The sequence below is a fragment of the Hyperoodon ampullatus genome (genome assembly GCF_949752795.1).
Source record: "Hyperoodon ampullatus genome assembly, chromosome: 2".
Lineage (NCBI taxonomy): Eukaryota > Metazoa > Chordata > Mammalia > Artiodactyla > Ziphiidae > Hyperoodon > Hyperoodon ampullatus.
This window is the reverse complement of record NC_136915.1, coordinates 169360302-169378581: the sequence shown is the minus strand read 5'-3', so window position 1 is coordinate 169378581 and position 18280 is coordinate 169360302. Positions and strand designations below refer to the sequence as shown.

The following is an 18280-nucleotide window of genomic DNA, read 5'->3' as shown; positions in this document are numbered from 1 at the left end:
GTGGGAAGCAGAGAGAGCAAAACTTTCATGAAAATTATAAGCTTAAATGCTTATATTAGAAAATAAGCTGGGGCTGGGGCTGCTTTCTCCTTTTAGGCTCTGCAACTCCCCCTCCATCCAGTCTAATTTCTCCACTGGTGAGGAGCCTTCCCTAGATGTGGGAACCTTTCCTCCTTCACAGCTCCCTCTCCGGGCTGCAGGCCCGATCCTGATTCCTAAGGTTTTTCAGGTAATCCTTATGCACACTAAAATTTGAGAAGAACTTATGCTCTGAATATAGACAACATCTTTCATTTTAAGACAATAATGTTAAAAATAAAATGGCTAATGAAATACGTTAGGAAATGTTGTTACTACAAATATTATTGGCCACCAGATTATTTACTACACGTGCTACATGCCTCTTGTAAACTATGATTCAATTCACTGTCATAGCTCCAAAAGGAATCACTCTTCTACTGCAGAAAATACTGGTCATACACAAGGAACCATGTGGGGATAAAAAACATATAGACCATTTAATGTTTTGAATTATTCTGAAGGAATTTTGAATTTGTAATATGTACCTTCATAATGAATTAAGTATTTTTCCTAAGCCACTATTAAAGATGTTTTTCATCCTATTTGATCAGGTTGGTGCCAAACCTACCTGTTAGCATAGAAAAAAAGAAGGCTATCTTTCTGTGTTTCTCTTAGACACTTGTATCCAGTGTAAATAAACGTCCTGATTTCTCAGTCACTGGCCAGTGGGACGTTACCACTGAAAAGGATGGTAAAAAAGAATCAGCCCTCTTTGATGCTGTAATGATTTGTTCTGGACATCATGTGTACCCCAACCTACCAAAAGAGTCCTTTCAAGGTAAGGCCAAAATTTAGGGTGCCATCTACAAATCTGACATGAATGAATAACCTTGATAATGTCTTTCTTACATATATAAAAGTACAATTTATAAAAGTACACATTAAATTAAAATATCCTTCTATTGTATCTAACATACCTGGTGTGCTAAAATTCCAGATTACTGCAACTATATTCACCCACAAGATCTGTTACAGCAGTTTTTTAAATGAAAATCAAATGATTCATATGTTTCCCACTTTTCACTCAGGTCTACAACTTTTTAAAGGCAAATGCTTCCACAGCTGGGACTATAAAGAACCAGGAATATTCAAGGGGAAGCGAGTCCTGGTGATTGGCCTGGGGAATTCAGGCTGTGATATTGCCTCAGAACTCAGCCACACAGCTGAACAGGTACGCCTCCGAGATACTAAGGGAGTTACTTAAAGGGACAGACACACCATTTGAAAGGTGTGATAACGAAAAGGGAGAAGAGCAGGGTGCTTGATAGGAAGACTAAGTAGTGTTTCATATAGCTCAACTTCCCTGGTAACTTGTGAAATTTTAAATAGCTTGTTATGGCAAAGGCAGAGCATCAGCAAGGAGTGATGTTGTCATTCAACAATCTTCTTCTTTGGGACATTTAGTGTCTAACATGTGTCCAGTAAATTCCTCCGAAACTAATGGGATCATTTTGGGATCATCAGATAAGCACTAGAAGAAATATGACTAGAATTCAGTTATTGGTCATCAACACCAGAGAAGATTTGATTAAAATATGAAAATTTGCCTGGAGGAGTATGACAGAGTATTGATCCTAAGATGTAGATTATAATGCAGGAAGTTTATTTGGGAGAGCTCTCTGGATGAATACCTCTGAGGGAAGGGAAAGAAGTTTTCCTTTACTTACTCTGAAGCTAGGACAGTCCTTTAGAATTGTCTCTAGTTGAAGTGAGAGGCTGGGCCTTTGTATCCTTCCATTAACCAGTCACTGAATGCAGGGAATCCAAAAAGAGTATAAGTTACCAAAGTAACTGCCAAAGAGGGCTGACAGCTGAGGGTGTCCTTCTGGCAACACTCCCAGAAGCTGTTATAATAACTCCATTCCTAAAGGCAGATCTGGGGGATATATCACAATATCCAGTACAAATCGTCACCGCTTTAATGGTTGAAATGGTGTTTTTTAAGGTCATCATCAGCTCCAGAAGTGGTTCCTGGGTGATGAGCCGGGTCTGGCATGGTGGCTATCCATGGGACATGATGTTTATCACTCGATTTGAAACCTTCCTCAAGAACAGCTTACCAACAGTCATCTCTGACTGGTGGTATGTGAAGCAAATGAATGCAAGATTCAAGCATGAGAACTATGGCTTGATGCCTTTAAATGGGTAAAGCAGAGTTAAACATGATATGCCTGCTTATTTTTATTTCAGTGTCAACAACCCTAATGTGTGTTGTAACCCCTAAACAAATCAAAGTGAAGTAATCACCTCTCACATTTCAGAGGATAAAGAATTGCAAAAGTTAGGGGTATTTTCCTATTCACAATCTTCCTTACCAGATTTGCACAGCTGGAAAGTTATATAATATCAATACCTCAGGAATTAGTCCCTAGAGTTATGATAATACTGGTCAATATGTTTCAAGCCCTTAATACATGTCAGAGTCTCTGACACGCATTATCTCCCTTTATCCTCACAACTATGAGGATGGCTCTGTTATAATCTTCATTTCAGAGATGAGAAAACTGTGGTTCAATGTAGTTAACTTTACCAAAGCCGCACAGCCAGGAAGTTAAAGCCATGTCCAGATCTGCTGACTCTAGAGTCCCTCACTCTTAGCCACCTTGCTCTACTGTCTCTTTCTTAATGACAAAGTTAAGTTAAGCAAAGCAGAACTTTCCCTGTGCTTCACTCTCAACACCTGCCCCTTAATGGAGCCCTCGCACTGATCTATGGCCACAATGTTTACATCTTCAGTCTCCTCCTCACTCTCTCCTGTAACATCCCCCAAGCCAGTCACATGATAAGAAATTACTTTGACGTGGGTGAAAAACCCAAGTTATAAGCTGTTTACATCAAAGTTAATTCATTAATTCAACAAATATTTATTAAGCATTTATTATGTGCCAGGACCTGTGTTAAATCCTGTGGATATAGGGGTGAACAAACACATAAAATCCCTGTCCCACATTCTAGTAGTGGGAAACAGACAATGAACAAATAGCAGAAAATCGCATGATGACATGTATCAGGGAGGAAAAACAAAGCAAGCAAGGGGAACAGGGAGTGCCATCAGGACAATTTTAAACACTCCGCAGGGGAGGTCTCACTGAGAAAACTTTTAAGCAAATTCCTGAAAGAGATGAGAAAATGAGCCATGAGGATATCTGGAGAAGAGTATTCTGGACAATGGGAACAGCTAGGACATCACCTCTTCAGGGGTATGACTGGTATGTTCAACCAACTCCAATGAGCTTCTCTTCCTGGAGAAGAGGGCTCAGGAGAGTAGCAGGAAGTGAAACCAGAGACATCAAAATAGCCAGCTGACGTTGGGTCTTGTAGGCCACTGTAAGGAGTCTGGCCTTTACTCTGAATGCAGTGGGAAGCCACTGCAGGCATCTGAGTAAACTGAAGACCAGATCTAAGTTAATTTGAAGAGATCACTTTGGCTGTTATGGTCATCACTCATTATAGATGGGTGGGTCAAGGAAGGAAGTGGAAACACTGGGTAAGAGGCTATTGTTCAAGAGTGTTATTCCTATGTTTTCCTCTAAGAGTTTACATTCTCTGATATAAATCACAACAAGATCTTTTTTGACCTGCCTCCTAGAGAAATGGAAATAAAAACAAAAATAAACAAATGGGACCTGATGAAACTTAAAACCTTTTGCACAGCAGAGGAAACTATAAACAAGATGAAAAGACAACCTTCAGAATGCGAGAAAATATTTACAAATGAATCAATGGACAAAGGATTAATCTCCAAAATATATAAACAGTTCATGCAGCTCAGTATTAAAAAAACAAACAACCCAATCAAAAAATAGGCAGAAGACCTAAATAGTCGTTTCTCCAAAGAAGACATACAGATGGCCAAGAGACACATGAAAAGCTGCTCAACATCACTAATTATTAGACAAATGCAAATCAAAACTGCAATGAGGTATCACCTCACACCAGTTAGAATCAGCATCATCAGAAAATCTACAAACAACAAATGCTGGAGAGGGTGTGGAGAAAAGGGAACCCTCTTACGCTGTTGGTGGGAGTGGAAATTGATACAACCACTATGGAGAACAGTATGGAAGTTCCTTAAAAAACTAAAAATAGAATTACCATATGACCCAGCAATCCCACTACCTGGGCATATACCCGGAGAAAACCATAATTCAAGAAGACACATGCATCCCAATGTTCACTGCAGCACTATTTGCAATAGCCAGGTCATGGAAGCAACCTACATGCCCATCGACAGGCAACTGGATAAAGAAGATGTGGTATACATATACAATGGAATATTACTCAGCCATAAAAAGGAATGAAACTGGGTCATTTGTAGAGATGTAGATGGACCTAGAGACTGTCATACAGAGTGAAAGTCAGAAAAGAGAAAAACAAATATCGTATATGAACACATATATGTGGAATCTAGAAAAATGGTACAGATGAACCGGTTTGCAAGGCAGAAATAGAGACAAAGATGTAGAGAACAAATGTATGGAAGCAGGGGTGGTGGTGGAATGAATTGGGAGATTGGGATTGACATGTATACACTAATATGTATAAAACAGATAACTAATAAGAACCTGCTGTATAAAAAAAAAATTTAAAAAAGAGGCTATTGTCAAACATCCAGATGAGAGGGGTAGGTGGCTTGAACTAGGATCGTCAGTGCTCAGAAGTGGTCAGATTTTGGATACAGTTTGAAGGTAAACCCAAACAGGATTTTCTGTTAGATTGAATAACAGATGTGAAAGCAAAAAAAGGGTCAAGGATGTCTTCCAGACTTTTGATCTGAGCAAGAGGGCAAGGATGGAGGTGACATCTATTGAGATGTGGAAAACCATGGGAGGAGCAGAAATTTAGTTTTAAACGTATCAAAATTGGAATGTCTATTCGACATTCGCACAGAAGAATGTGGAAAAGCAGTGGGATACACAAGACAGGAGAGACATTCAAACCATAAGTTTAAAATGTGAACTGAAACAACAACAAAAATATGGACTGGTCGGAATATAGATAGTACTTAAAAGAAATGAAAACTAGATGACGTCTCTTGAAGAATGAATGGAGATGAAGAAAACAAAAGGTATGAGGGCTGAGTCCTGGGGCACATCATCGTTTAGAGGTCAGGAAGAGGAGAAGAATTCAGCAGGAGACACTGAGAAAGAATAGTGAGGTAGGTAGAAAGGAATCAAGAGTGAGTGATGACCTGAAAGCAAAATGAAGACAGTGTTTCATGGAGGAGGACACCATCAAGTGTGTACTACAAAGTACAGCTGCTAAAAAGTTGAGTAAAATGAGGAGTAAGAGTAGACCATGGGATCTGGCAGCTTGAAGATCCTGGTGGCCTTGACAAAAGAAGTTTCAACATGGCAGTGGGTTTAAGATAAATGGCAGGTAATTCGAGCAGTTGAATCCAGCCTTTTTCCAATCAGCATTCCAGCCAATCTCATTGTCTGGCTCCGTTTCCTCCCCAGTGGAGTCTACCTATGGCTCTCTCACAGCTCTCACTGTCCTATAAGAACAAAGTCTTTTTCTTCAACACTATTCGGTTCACCCCTAAGTTCAGATATATGTGCACTCACTAGAGATGTTACTGAATAAAAAGTAATCAGAAGCTCTCTCTTTCCAGATTTCCAGTGGCCTCTTCCTTCTCCTGGCCTTATTTAAATTCCTAGATGCTCCCTCCCTCACCCGACTTGTGCCTTTGTCTGCACGGGGCTCACACTTCACATTTTAAGATAGAACCTGACTGCAGTCTTCCCACCTTTGGCTTCCTTCCACCTATCTGATCTTCTTTACATCATGATGACCACTTTGGAGTATGCTATGTTAAGAATAGTGGCTAACATTTCGAGCACTATGTATGTGCTACAAACTATGCCAAATTCTTTATATTACTTAGGTCTCCCAATGACCTGCAGTAGGTATAACTTTATTGCCACTCCAGATGAGAAAGACGAGGCAAGAGAAATTAAGAAAACTTAATTTGATCACGGTTCATAGTTGATAAGTAGCAAAGAAAAAAATTTAAAGACCCAGGAACTCTGACTTTAAGAGTTTTTCCTGATATAGGTTTTAACACGGGAAAGGGCCTGGGTGCTCATTCTGGGATTTAGAGAGAGCTCAGTGGAAGAGAAGAGAAAGATCACAGGAAATAGAGAAGGGATCAGCAAAAAAACAACTTCTCTTACTCCACAATGTTGCCTTACATCAGTTTTGTTCTTCAACCATATTGGTGACACTCCATGGCACATTAAAAAATCTTGAGTCGTTTCCTCCTTCCTTACTAATTAACTATTAACAATCATTAATTAATTATTATGGACCAATAAAAGAAACAGGAAATGTTACTGTTCTAATGGTCATCTCTGTTTTCCATACAGCACCCTGAGGAAAGAGCCCGTGTTCAATGATGAGCTCCCGGCTCGCATTCTATGTGGCACTGTGACCGTTAAGCCAAATGTGAAGGAGTTTACAGAGACTTCGGCCATTTTTGAGGATGGGACAGTGTTTGAGGCCATTGACTGTGTCATCTTTGCAACAGGCTATACTTATGCCTACCCCTTCCTTGATGACTCCATCATTAAGAGCAGAGACAACGAGGTCACCTTATTTAAAGGCATCTTCCCGCCTCCACTGGAGAAGCCAACCATGGCAGTGATTGGCCTTGTCCAGTCCCTTGGAGCTGTCATCCCCACAACTGACCTGCAGTCTCGCTGGGCAGTACGAGTAATAAAGGGTAAGTAGACAAAGAAGCTCATTGATGGGAAAGATGGAAGCCAATGAGAATGGCTTTGAGTCTTTGTGAAAACAATAATCCTAGTAACAAGGGACAAATCCTAGGTCCCATCCAGTTTCCAGAATCTATAATTCTACATTTTTTGGTACTATATTTTATAAGCAATTAAAAATATGTTACATTGGATTGTCATAAACAATAGTACAAGATATTATTCAAGGAGTAGTTTGCGATTTATAACTCCTTAGAACTGTTAATTACCCAAGACCTTTCATTAAACTTGAGAACACGAGAGCTTCTCATCTTAAATGCGTGACAACTTTATAAATTAAGATTTCAAAACTCAATAGAATGACATTTCTTGAAAGGTTAATAAAAGATGTTTCAAAGCCAATATCCAGCCAACTTTAAACATCCACAGACACAAAAAAAATTATCACTGCTAGAGAGGAAGTGGATTTCCTGCTCTATTTTCTTCCCTGCCATGGATCATTAGAAGCAGAAAGCACTTGGTGTGGTAGACATCCAGTCTTTAAGGAATACTAAATCCCTGTATTTTAAAAAGAAAAAGGAAACAACAAACTTGATTGGGGCCAAGCAAAGAAGGCAGGCAGCATCATCCAGCCCTAGGCACTGGGATCAGATTCACACTAAGCTTTAAATGCAGTCGTGGGCCAATTCAGATAATAAGACCAAACAGGGCCATGGTTAAAGAACGAATAGAGATGTCAAAGTTTAGTGTGCAAAGTTTAGTTGGTCTTAAAGGTATGAAAATTATGGATAAGGAATCTTAGCTGGTCTGCTTCTTTTGAAGCCACATCTAAGGCTTCCAGTCCTATCTGACTTGCTGGGGTTCAAATGTTCTTTTATACTGGTGGTTGGAACCTACAACTACATAGCCTGCATCATCGCCCACCACCAGGCTACTATCCACATCGTTACAGTCCTTCATATCAGTGATCTCTCTGAATCTCCTTCACTCCCCGGTCCCCAAGCAGAGATAGGTTGCAGGATGATGTTACTCCAGTGAGGCAGCAGCCAGGAAGGTGAGGGGATGAAATTCTATTTAGAAAGAGCTAAGCTCAGGGTTCAGGTTCAAAGAGACTGGCATTAAAATGTGGGACACTTACTCTCTGTGTGGACAAGAGTTGTAACCTGGGCTCTGAAGAAAGGAGACAAGGCAGATACCCAATCAACAGAGAACTGATGCACAAGGCAAAGACTCAGTCTTGGGGGAAATGGAAGATAAGGCAAATAATCCAATTTGGGGGAACCAGGGTACCAGGACAGAGGGGTCAGCTACAAGCAGCCCAATGGCAATAGCTGGTGGCCTATAGAATATAGCCTCTTCTCCATCTCTCCTCCTGCCCAAGGACAGAATGAGTTCCAAGGTTTGAAACAAGGCCATGTCTACAGACTGTTCACATGATCCTGCCTATAAGGATTTCAGGAATAGGGAGTTAGGCAAGTCATTGTAGGTCTTGAGCAATCAGAGCTAGGCTGGGAATTCTAGTCTTGTTCCAGGTGACCCCAGAATTGCCAAAGAAACCACACTAATTTGAAGCATCTCTGGGTACAAAAGTTTGGGTCTAGATTTCAGAGAATTCTGTAAATTGATGCCAGAAAGAGCCTGAAATCTTGGGGCAGCCCCAACTCAGATTTGGTCTCCTGGGACTTTCCTATGTCCTTTGTGACTTATGAATAGTACATATCCTCAGTCTCATTCAGGAGCTATTGGCTTTTCAGAGAGAACCTTGCGGCTTCACTAAATTCTCTATCTTATCTGCTGGAAATTCCTGTTCCTGGCAAAGCAAGATAACTTCCTATGAAGATTGTTTTTCTTAAATCTTAAAAAAGAGATGCCTATTTACCTTTGGCTATAATTTATTAGATAACATACTTAAAAATAAACCTGAGAGATTAGAATATATAATCTAATATTTTGAAACTGATTTTTTAAATCCGATAACTGGTTTAAGTGCAAAGATACAAAGATAAAAGATTATTTGGGTAATGGCTTTTAATTATTGTGATGAGTATCACCCCTGAGAAGATTGGGAATGACCTGTATGTTTGTCTCAAAATTTTATTTTGCTAGACAGTGACAAAAAATTTGGAAATACTAATGTGATTCATAACTCACTATTAAAAAGGAAACATTTCAAGCTGGTCCTCTGCCAGACTTATTTAACTACTATCATGTCTTTCCCTTTTTATAGGAACTTGCACTTTGCCTTCTGTCAAGGACATGATGAATGATATTGATGAAAAAATGGGGAAAAAGCTCAAATGGTAAGAGCAGCTATTGTAAAGGGGATCTAGAATTTTCATAGAAAAAGCAGAATTTGTGAATACTTGGAACTGTTTGTTTTAAATGGCCCTGAGTGAGGTCATTACGGTGACAGCTATGAGCTAAATTCAGCCATTCAACAAATATTTATATCCAGGATCTATTTTGCACCTGATACCCCACTAAATCCTGTTTTAACCCTCCATAGCTCCTGCAATATATCATAGAAAGGAAACCCAGAAAGATTAGAAGTTAGAGGAGTTTGGGAACATGTGGATGTGGACTTCAATTTTCTAGCCCATAAATCCTCTAAGGTGTAAAGGATGCCTTCCAACAGATGGCTCTGATAAAATGAGAACTAGTCAGAAGAACTGGGCTCCAGTCCTACCTCTGTCACTAATTAGCTCAGTGGCCATGAAGTAATAACCTCACTTGAGCAAGAGACAATTTACCTACTTGTAAATGTGAATAAAAATGCCTTTCTCAGCTTCCTTGCAGTGTTGTGGAATGTCCAAATGAGATCAGTATGAAAGTCCTTTAGTAACAACTACAAAGTACAGGATAATGAGCAATAGTCCCCTTACCAACACAAAGGACAGATGTTGATTCCCATGGATAAAAAGGTGTGAGGCACTTTCCCTGTTCTTGTTCCTACACAAAGCGTGGATAACCACAGTCTTGTTTCCTCTCCCACCCCTAGGTTTGGCAAAGGCGATAGCATACAGACGGATTATATCGTTTATATGGATGAACTTGCCTCCTTCATTGGGGCAAAGCCCAACATCCCATGGCTGTTTCTCACAGATCCAAAGTTGGCCTTGGAGGTTTACTTTGGCCCTTGCAGCCCATATCAGTTTAGGCTGGTGGGCCCTGGGAAGTGGCCAGGAGCCAGAAATGCCATCTTGACCCAGTGGGACCGGACATTGAAACCCACAACAACAAGAACTGTTGGGAGTCCTCTGAAGCCTTGCTTATTTTGCAGTTGGTTCAGACCCATTCTTATTTCTGTTCTGTCAATTGCTGCTTTCCTTGTGTTGTTCTAATCAGCATTCCCTCTAGGATTCTGAAAGTTACTAACACAACCTGGGAAGAAACTTTGCTATTTAAAAATTAGGAATTTCACACCTCCTACTTTCCTATTTAGCAGGCGTTAGTCAGTAAGACAGTACTATTTCTAGGCCTTTAAATAAGCCCCTGTAAGAATCATGTCATGATCTAAAGAACATTAATCAATTCTCTTCAGGTTCCACTAACATTTCATAATTCCATAACATTTCCATAACATTTCATAGTTAGATATATTCTCTTTATCTCTAACCTAAATCATCTCCTGAAACATTTGACATGATCCCTTTTCTCCTTAAACAATGTTTGAAATATGTATTTCAAATCTAAACAAAGAACAGATTAAGCAGAGTAGTTGCAATATGATAGTCCCAGCCTACTTCTACAAACTATTTGCAGGATCAAGGGGAGAATTTGGCTATTATATTCTATTTCTGTCCTCCAGGCGATTCCTCCTGTCCTCTGGCCAAGAAACATAGCGTGGAGACCCCATTTATAATGAAAGTTAGCAAGAAGTAACTCATTATATTTAGGTTCTCAGTAAGGAACCAACTTTCCAACATGTAGCAGCAAAATAATGACAAGAATAGCAATAATAATGAGTAGAGCACCAAATATACCTCTTAACTGAATGGACAGTCTTTTAAAAAATTAAATATTTAGCCAAAGCTATGACCCAAGCCTAACAAAACCTGATACAGATCATATAAAATTATATACCCTTATAGAATGGGGTGCCAGAATAAATCTAAAATTTTATTTTTTAAAGTATTATTACATGTTACAATTAAATTTTGATAGCTAAAGATTTTCAAGTTTGACATTATGGAGCCGATAAAATAATCTGTCAGCATCACCAGCCACCAGAGGGCTCTGCATGTTGTTAAACTCCGTATTTCTTACTACACCTTCATTTCTTTTTTGTTTTTCCAAACAGACTTTATTAAAAAAAAAAAAAAATCTTGTGCTATACTTGGTTATAAAGGGACAGTCACAAATTTGGGGGGGAAATACCATTTTATCTTTCTTATTCATTATTCCTTTCTCTATTATGCTTCTTTAGACGAAATACTCCTTACAAAATCCTGGCATCCATACTCCTTATGAAATACTGCCTACAAAATTTCTAACTGAAGCCATTAGAGCAACAAGAGGAGGAGGAGATCACATTTTTCTCCAAAACTTGCTTTTTTTTTTAATTCTCTTGATATTTTAATCTTTGGAGCTAAGATTTATTATGGATGTTGTTGTACACAAATTTAAATCGTTCCCTTTTCCTAATTGTTTAAGGTAGTAAATAATATTCTGTTTTTAAGGTCTTCTTACAAGATGTGTAGTATTCCTAAATATTCCCAAGTGAAACAAAACTTTTCTTGAAACCCTGTGGCCCAAATGGAATCAAGTAAACAAATTAAATACAGCACATAAAATTTATTTTGTTTCATGTTATAAATGCTAGTATGCAAAATAAATTGAAGATTAAAATTGATATGATACAGTTTCTTTTATTCTTCCTCATATGACTCTTTAAGTTTTTGTAAACATTAATTGGCTCATTAATATTCTTCCTAAACTACTGTAGCCAACATACTCTCTTAATAGTCCTATTAGTTAATAGTCCTAATAGTCTTAATAGTCCTATTAACATCTATCTATTCCCATACTAAATTGAACTATTATCAATGTCTTAATTACTTTGGTACATAACAGTAATTCTCAATCATTCAATTCCACATGTTACTCTGATAAGACTAAATATGTGTGTGTGTATTTCAACTGACACACAATTTGAACATATGAAGCACAAAAGATTTTTTTCACTCCCAGTTTAATCTAGAAATTCTTACCAGTTCTTAAAAGTGCACAGTCAGATATTAAAAATAAAAGCAGGGCTTCCCTGGTGGCGCAGTGGTTGAGAGTCCGCCTGCCGATGCAGGGGACACGGGTTTGTGCCCCGGTCTGGGAAGATCCCACATGCCACGGAGCGGCTGGGCCCGTGAGCCATGGCCGCTGGGCCTGCGTGTCCGGAGCCTGTGCTCCACAACGGGAGAAGCCACAACAGTGAGAGGCCCACGTACCGCAAAAAAAAAAAAAAGAAATGAAGGAAACAACACGAAATATCAATAAAACTAAAAGCTGGTTCTTTGGAAAGATAAACAAAATTGATAAACCATTAGCCAGACTCATTAGGAGAAAAAGGGAGAAGATTCAAATCAATACAATTAAAAATGAAAAAGAAAAACTAACAACTGACACTGCAGAAATACAAAGGATCATGAGAGATTACTACAAGCAACTATATGCCAATGAAATGGACAACCTGGAAGAAATGGAAAATTTCTTAGAAATGCACAACCTTCCAAGACTGAATGAGGAAGAAATAGAAAGTATAAACAGACCAATCACAAGCACTGAAATTCAGACTGAGATTAAAAATTTTCCAACAAACAAAAGCCCAGGACCAGAAGTCTTCACAGGCAAATTCTATGAAACATTTAGAGAAGAGCTAAGACCTAACCTTTTCAAACTCTTCCAAATATAGCAGAGGGAGGAACACTCCCAAACTCACTCTACAAGGCCACAATCACCCTGATACCAAAACCAGACAAAGATGTCACAAAAAAAGAAAACTACAGGCCAATATCACTGATGAACATAGATGCAAAAACCCTCAACAAAATATTAGCAAACAGAATCCAACAACACATTAAAAGGATCATACACCATGATCAACTGGGGTTTATCCCAGGAATGCAAGGATTCTTCAACACACAAAAATCAATCAATGTGATAAACCATATTAAAAAACTGAAGGATAAAAACCATATGATAATCTCAATAGATACAGAAAGAGCTTTCGACAAAATTCAATGCCAATTTATAATAAAAACCCTCCAGAAAGTATGCATAGAGGGATGTTTCCTCAACATAATAAAGGCCATATATGACAAGCCCACAGCCGACATCATTCTCAATGGTGAAAAAATGAAACCATTTCCACTAAGATCAGGAAGAAGACAAGGTTGCCCACTCACTCTTACCTCTCTTATTCAGCATAGTTTTGGAAGTTTTAGCCACAGCAATCAGAGAAGAAAAAGAAGTAAAAGGAATCTAAATTAGAAAAGAAGAAGTAAAACTGTCACTGTTTTCAGATGACATGATACTATACATAGAGAATCCTAAAGATGCTACCAGAAAACTACTAGAGCTAATCAATGAATTTGGTAAAGTAGCAGCATACAAAATTAATGCACAGAAATCTCTTGCAGTCCTATACACTAATGATGAAAAATCTGAAAATGAAATCAAGAAAACACTCCCATTTACCATTGCAACAAAAAGAATAAAATACCTAGGAATAAACCTACCTAGGGAGACAAAAGACCTGTATGCAGAAAATTATAAGACACTGATGAAAGAAATTAAAGATGATATAAATAGATGGAGAGATATACCATGCTCCTGGATTGGAAGAATCAATATTGTGAAAATGACTCTACTACCCAAAGCAATCTACAGATTCAATGCAATCCCTATCAAACTACCACTGGCATTTTTCACAGAAGTAGAACAAAAAATTTCAAAATTTGTTTGGAAAAACAAAAGACCCCGAATAGCCAAAGCAATCTTGAGAACGAAAAACGGAGCTGGAGGAATCAGGCTGCCTGACTTCAGACTATACTACAAAGCTACAGTAATTAAGACAGTGTGGTACTGGCATAAAAACAGAAAGATAGATCAGTGGATCAGGATAGAAAGCCCAGAGATAAACCCACGCACATATGGCCAACTTATCTTTGATAAAGGAGGCAGGAATGTACAGTGGAGAAAGGACAGCCTCTTCAATAAGTGGTGCTGGGAAAACTGGACAGGGACATGTAAAAGTATGAGATTAGATCATTCCCTAACACCATACACAAAAATAAGCTCAAAATGGATTAAAGACCTAAATGTAAGGCCAGAAACTATCAAACTCTTAGAGGAAAACATAGGTAGAACACTCTATGACATAAATCACAGCAAGATCCTTTTGGACCCACCTCCTAGAGAAATGGAACTAAAAACAAAGATAAACAAATGGGACCTAATGAAACTTCAAAGCTTTTGCACAGCAAAGGAAACCATAAACAAGACCAAAAGACAACCCTCAGAATGGGAGAAAATATTTGCAAATGAAGCAACTGACAAAGGATTAATCTCCAAAATTTATAAACAGCTCATGCAGCTCAATAGCAAAAAAACAAACAACCCAATCCAAAAATGGGCAGAAGACTTAAATAGGCATTTCTCCAAAGAAGATATACAGACTGCCAACAAACACATGAAAGAATGCTCAACATCATTAATCATTAGAGAAATGCAAATCAAAACTACAATGAGATATCATCTCACACCAGTCAGAATGGCCATCATCAAGAAATCTAGAAACAATAAATGCTGGAGAGGGTGTGGAGAAAAGGGAACACTCTTGCACTGCTGGTGGGAATGTGAATTGGTACAGCCACTATGGAGAACAGTATGGAGGTTCCTTAAAAAACTAAAAATAGAACTACCATATGACCCAGCAATCCCACTACTAGGCATATACCCTGAGAAAACCATAATTCAAAAAGAGACATGTACCAAAATGTTCATTGCAGCTCTATTCACAATAGCCCGGAGCTGGAAACAACCTAAGTGTCCATCATCGGATGAATGGATAAAGAAGATGTGGCACATATATACAATGGAATATTACTCAGCCATAAAAAGAAACGAAACTGAGCTATTTGTAATGAGGTGGATAGACCTAGAGTCTGTCATACAGAGTGAAGTAAGTCAGAAAGAGAAAGACAAATACCGTATGCTAACACATATATATGGAATTAAAAAAAAAAAAAAATGTCATGAAGAACCTAGGGGTAAAACGGGAATAAAGACACAGACCTACTTGAGAATGGACCTGAGGATATGGGGAAGGGGAAGGGTAAGCTGTGACAAAGGGAAAGAGAGGCATGGACATATATACACTACCAAACGTAAGGTAGATAGATAGTGGGAAGCAGCCGCAGAGCACAGGGAGATCAGCTCGGTGCTTTGTGACCGCCTGGAGGGGTGGGATGGGGAGGGTGGGAGGGAGGGAGATGCATGAGGGAGGGGATGTGGGAACAGATGTATATGTATGACTGATTCACTTTGTTATAAAGCAGAAACTAATAAAAAAATTTAAAAAAATAAAAAAAATAAAAACCTAATATTAAAAAATAATAATTTAAATAAATAAATAAGAAATAAGGCCTGAAAACTACCCTAACCTGGGGAAGGATACAGACATCTGTCAGAATGTCTATCGTTAAACACACACAGACACAGACACACACGCACACACACGCACAAATAACAAATGTTAGCGAGGATGTGGAGAAAAGGGAACCTTCGTACACTGTTAGTGGGAATGTAAATTGGTGCAGCCACTATGAAAAACAGTAGGAAGGCTTCTCAAGAAACTAAAACTAGAACTACCATATAACCCAGCAATTCCATTCCTGGGCATTTATCTGAAAAAATCAAAAACACTAATTCAATAAAAATATATGCACCCCAATGTTCATAGCAGCATTATTTACAATTGCCAAGATATGGAAGCAACCTAAGTATCCACCAACGGATGAATGGATAAAAAAGTTGTGGTATATATATACAATGGAATACTATTCAGCCATAAAAATAGAATGAAACTTTGCCATTTGCAAAAATATGGATGGACTTGGCAAGTATTGTGCTAAGTGAAATTAGTCAGAGAGAGAAAAACAAATACTGTATTATATCACTTATACGTGGAATCTAAAAAACAAAACAAACTAGTGGATATAAAAAAGAAATAGACTCAAAGATATAGAGAACAAACTAGTGGTTACCAGTTCTCTGGCACCCCCTAGTGGCCGCTTTGGCACATGGGAAGGGTGGGTAATTAACATATATTTTGGCACTTTCTCCAGCAACGGGGAGCACTTGCCACGCTTCATCTCATTTTTCTTCACGATACTCCTAGGACGTAGGTGTTATGATTATCCTCACTTACATATGAAGACAAAACTAACGCTTGGGATAAACAACTTGCACAAGGCAACACAGGTAGTGGAAAAAGAATAAAAGTGAAGGTCTGTAGGATTCCTGAGCCCTCACACTTAATAACCTTACTGAGGTATTGAGAGAGGAAAGCATGTTCTTCCTTCAGCCTCTAACCTGCTCTGCCTCCTTTACTGTTCCTGATACCTATACTCATACAGAACTTACCAATATATATTGTTTTTTCTTTCCTTTTTACATTTGGATATAAATATGTCTTTATCCCAGCTACATATATTCAATTATTTTAATTACTCCTCGTGTAATAGTCTCTAAACGTCTCATCATCTTGGTTTTCTTCCTCTAGATTCAATCTGAAATATCACTTTCTCTCTTAAAATGTGACTCTCCCAAGATCCAATGTTCCAAACCAGTTTATCTCCACAACATATACTTTTTTCAGAACCAAAGAGGTGTTTGGCAGTGCTTTAGACAATGGAGAGTGAATCAGACATAATCACTGCTCTCAAAAGCTTTACAATCAATTCGTTTGACACATTCCCACTATAGCTTATGCTTCCCTTGGTTTGAATGCTACACCTCTACTAAAACAGTTTACTGCTGCACCAGCTTTTTCAGTATTTGCAAAATTAAAGCTATCATTTATATAATTATTTTCATATGAATTATCTCATTCTATACTCACCATACTCTCCTACATTAGTTATTATTAATTCCAACTGAAAAGTGAGAAAGCCAAAGGTAAGTGGTTTGCCTATAGTGACTAATAAGTGGTAGATGGTAGGTCTTAGAACCAGCCAAAATAGTGAGATTAAACTTATGTTGGTTTACCATCATGCTTTGTCTCACATAATTCTAATGATTTATACTAAGCTTGGGATCAGTTAAAACCCCTGGGTGTTTTTCATTTGAATCATTGATGACTTGGGTCACTATCTTTGTGAAACTAATTCTTTAATCCTATTTGTAGGAATTCACATTTGTTCATGTTAAACATTATTTAGTTGGTTTTATCTTTAGTCAAAGAGTGTTTATTTGAAGTTTCAATCTTCTGTCAAGTTTGCTATGTAAAAGAATATTAGAACATTTCCCTACACCGTATACAAAAATAAACTCAAAATGGATGTAAGACGTGAAACCATAAAAGTCCTAGAAAAAGAACATAAGGCAGAACACTCTTTGACATGAATCACAGCAGTATTTTTTTTTTGATCTGTCCCCTAAGGCAAAAGAAACAAAAGCAAAAATAAACAAATAGGACCTAATAAAACGTAAAAGCTTTAGCACAGCAAACGAAACCATCAACAAAACAAAAAGACACCTACTGAATGGGAGAAAATACTTGCAAATGATATGACTGATAAGGGGTTAATATCCAAAATATATAAACAGCTCATACAACTCAATAAAACCCAATTTAAAAATGGGCAGAAGATCTGAATAAATATTTTTCCAAAGGAGACACACAGATGGTCAACAGGCACATGAAAAGATGCTTAACATCGCTAATCTACAGAGAAGTGCAAATTAAAACCACAGTGAGATATTACCTCACACCAGTCAGAATGGCTATTATCAAAAAGAACACAAATAACAAATGTTGGCAAGGATGTGGAAAAAAGGGAACCCTTGTACAGTGCTGGTGGGAATGTATATTAGTAGAGCCACTGTGGAAAACAGTATGGAGGTTCCTCATAAAATTAAAAATAAAACTACCATATGATTGAGCAATTACACTCCTGGGTATATATTCAAAAAAACCAAAACCACTAATTCAAAAAGACACATGCACCCTAATGTCTATAGCAGCATTATTTACAATAGCCAAAATATGGAAGCAACCAAAGTGTCCATGAAGAGATGAATGGATAAAGATGCGGTATATATATATATCATGGAATACTACTTGGCCATTAAAAAGAATGAAATTCTGGCATTTGCAACAACCTGGATGGACGTAAGTAGTATTATGCTTAGTGAAATAAATTAGAGAAAGACAAATACTCTGTTATCACTTATATGTGGATTCTGAAAAATAAAACAGACAAATG

The 18280-nt window shown here is 38.0% G+C and overlaps 1 protein-coding gene across 1 annotated transcript in view; it reads left to right on the top strand.

The window, feature by feature from the left end:
• LOC307066610 (uncharacterized protein) overlaps nucleotides 1-18280 on the top strand; it is a gene marked incomplete at both ends in the record, with an annotated part of 87276 nt that overhangs the window by 10058 nt on the left and 58938 nt on the right. Inside the window, 6 exon segments of the mRNA XM_079723810.1 lie at nucleotides 697-859; nucleotides 1110-1252; nucleotides 2027-2226; nucleotides 6450-6805; nucleotides 9025-9097; nucleotides 9796-10076. Of these exon segments, the coding sequence (XP_079579936.1) occupies nucleotides 697-859; nucleotides 1110-1252; nucleotides 2027-2226; nucleotides 6450-6805; nucleotides 9025-9097; nucleotides 9796-10076 (1216 nt within the window).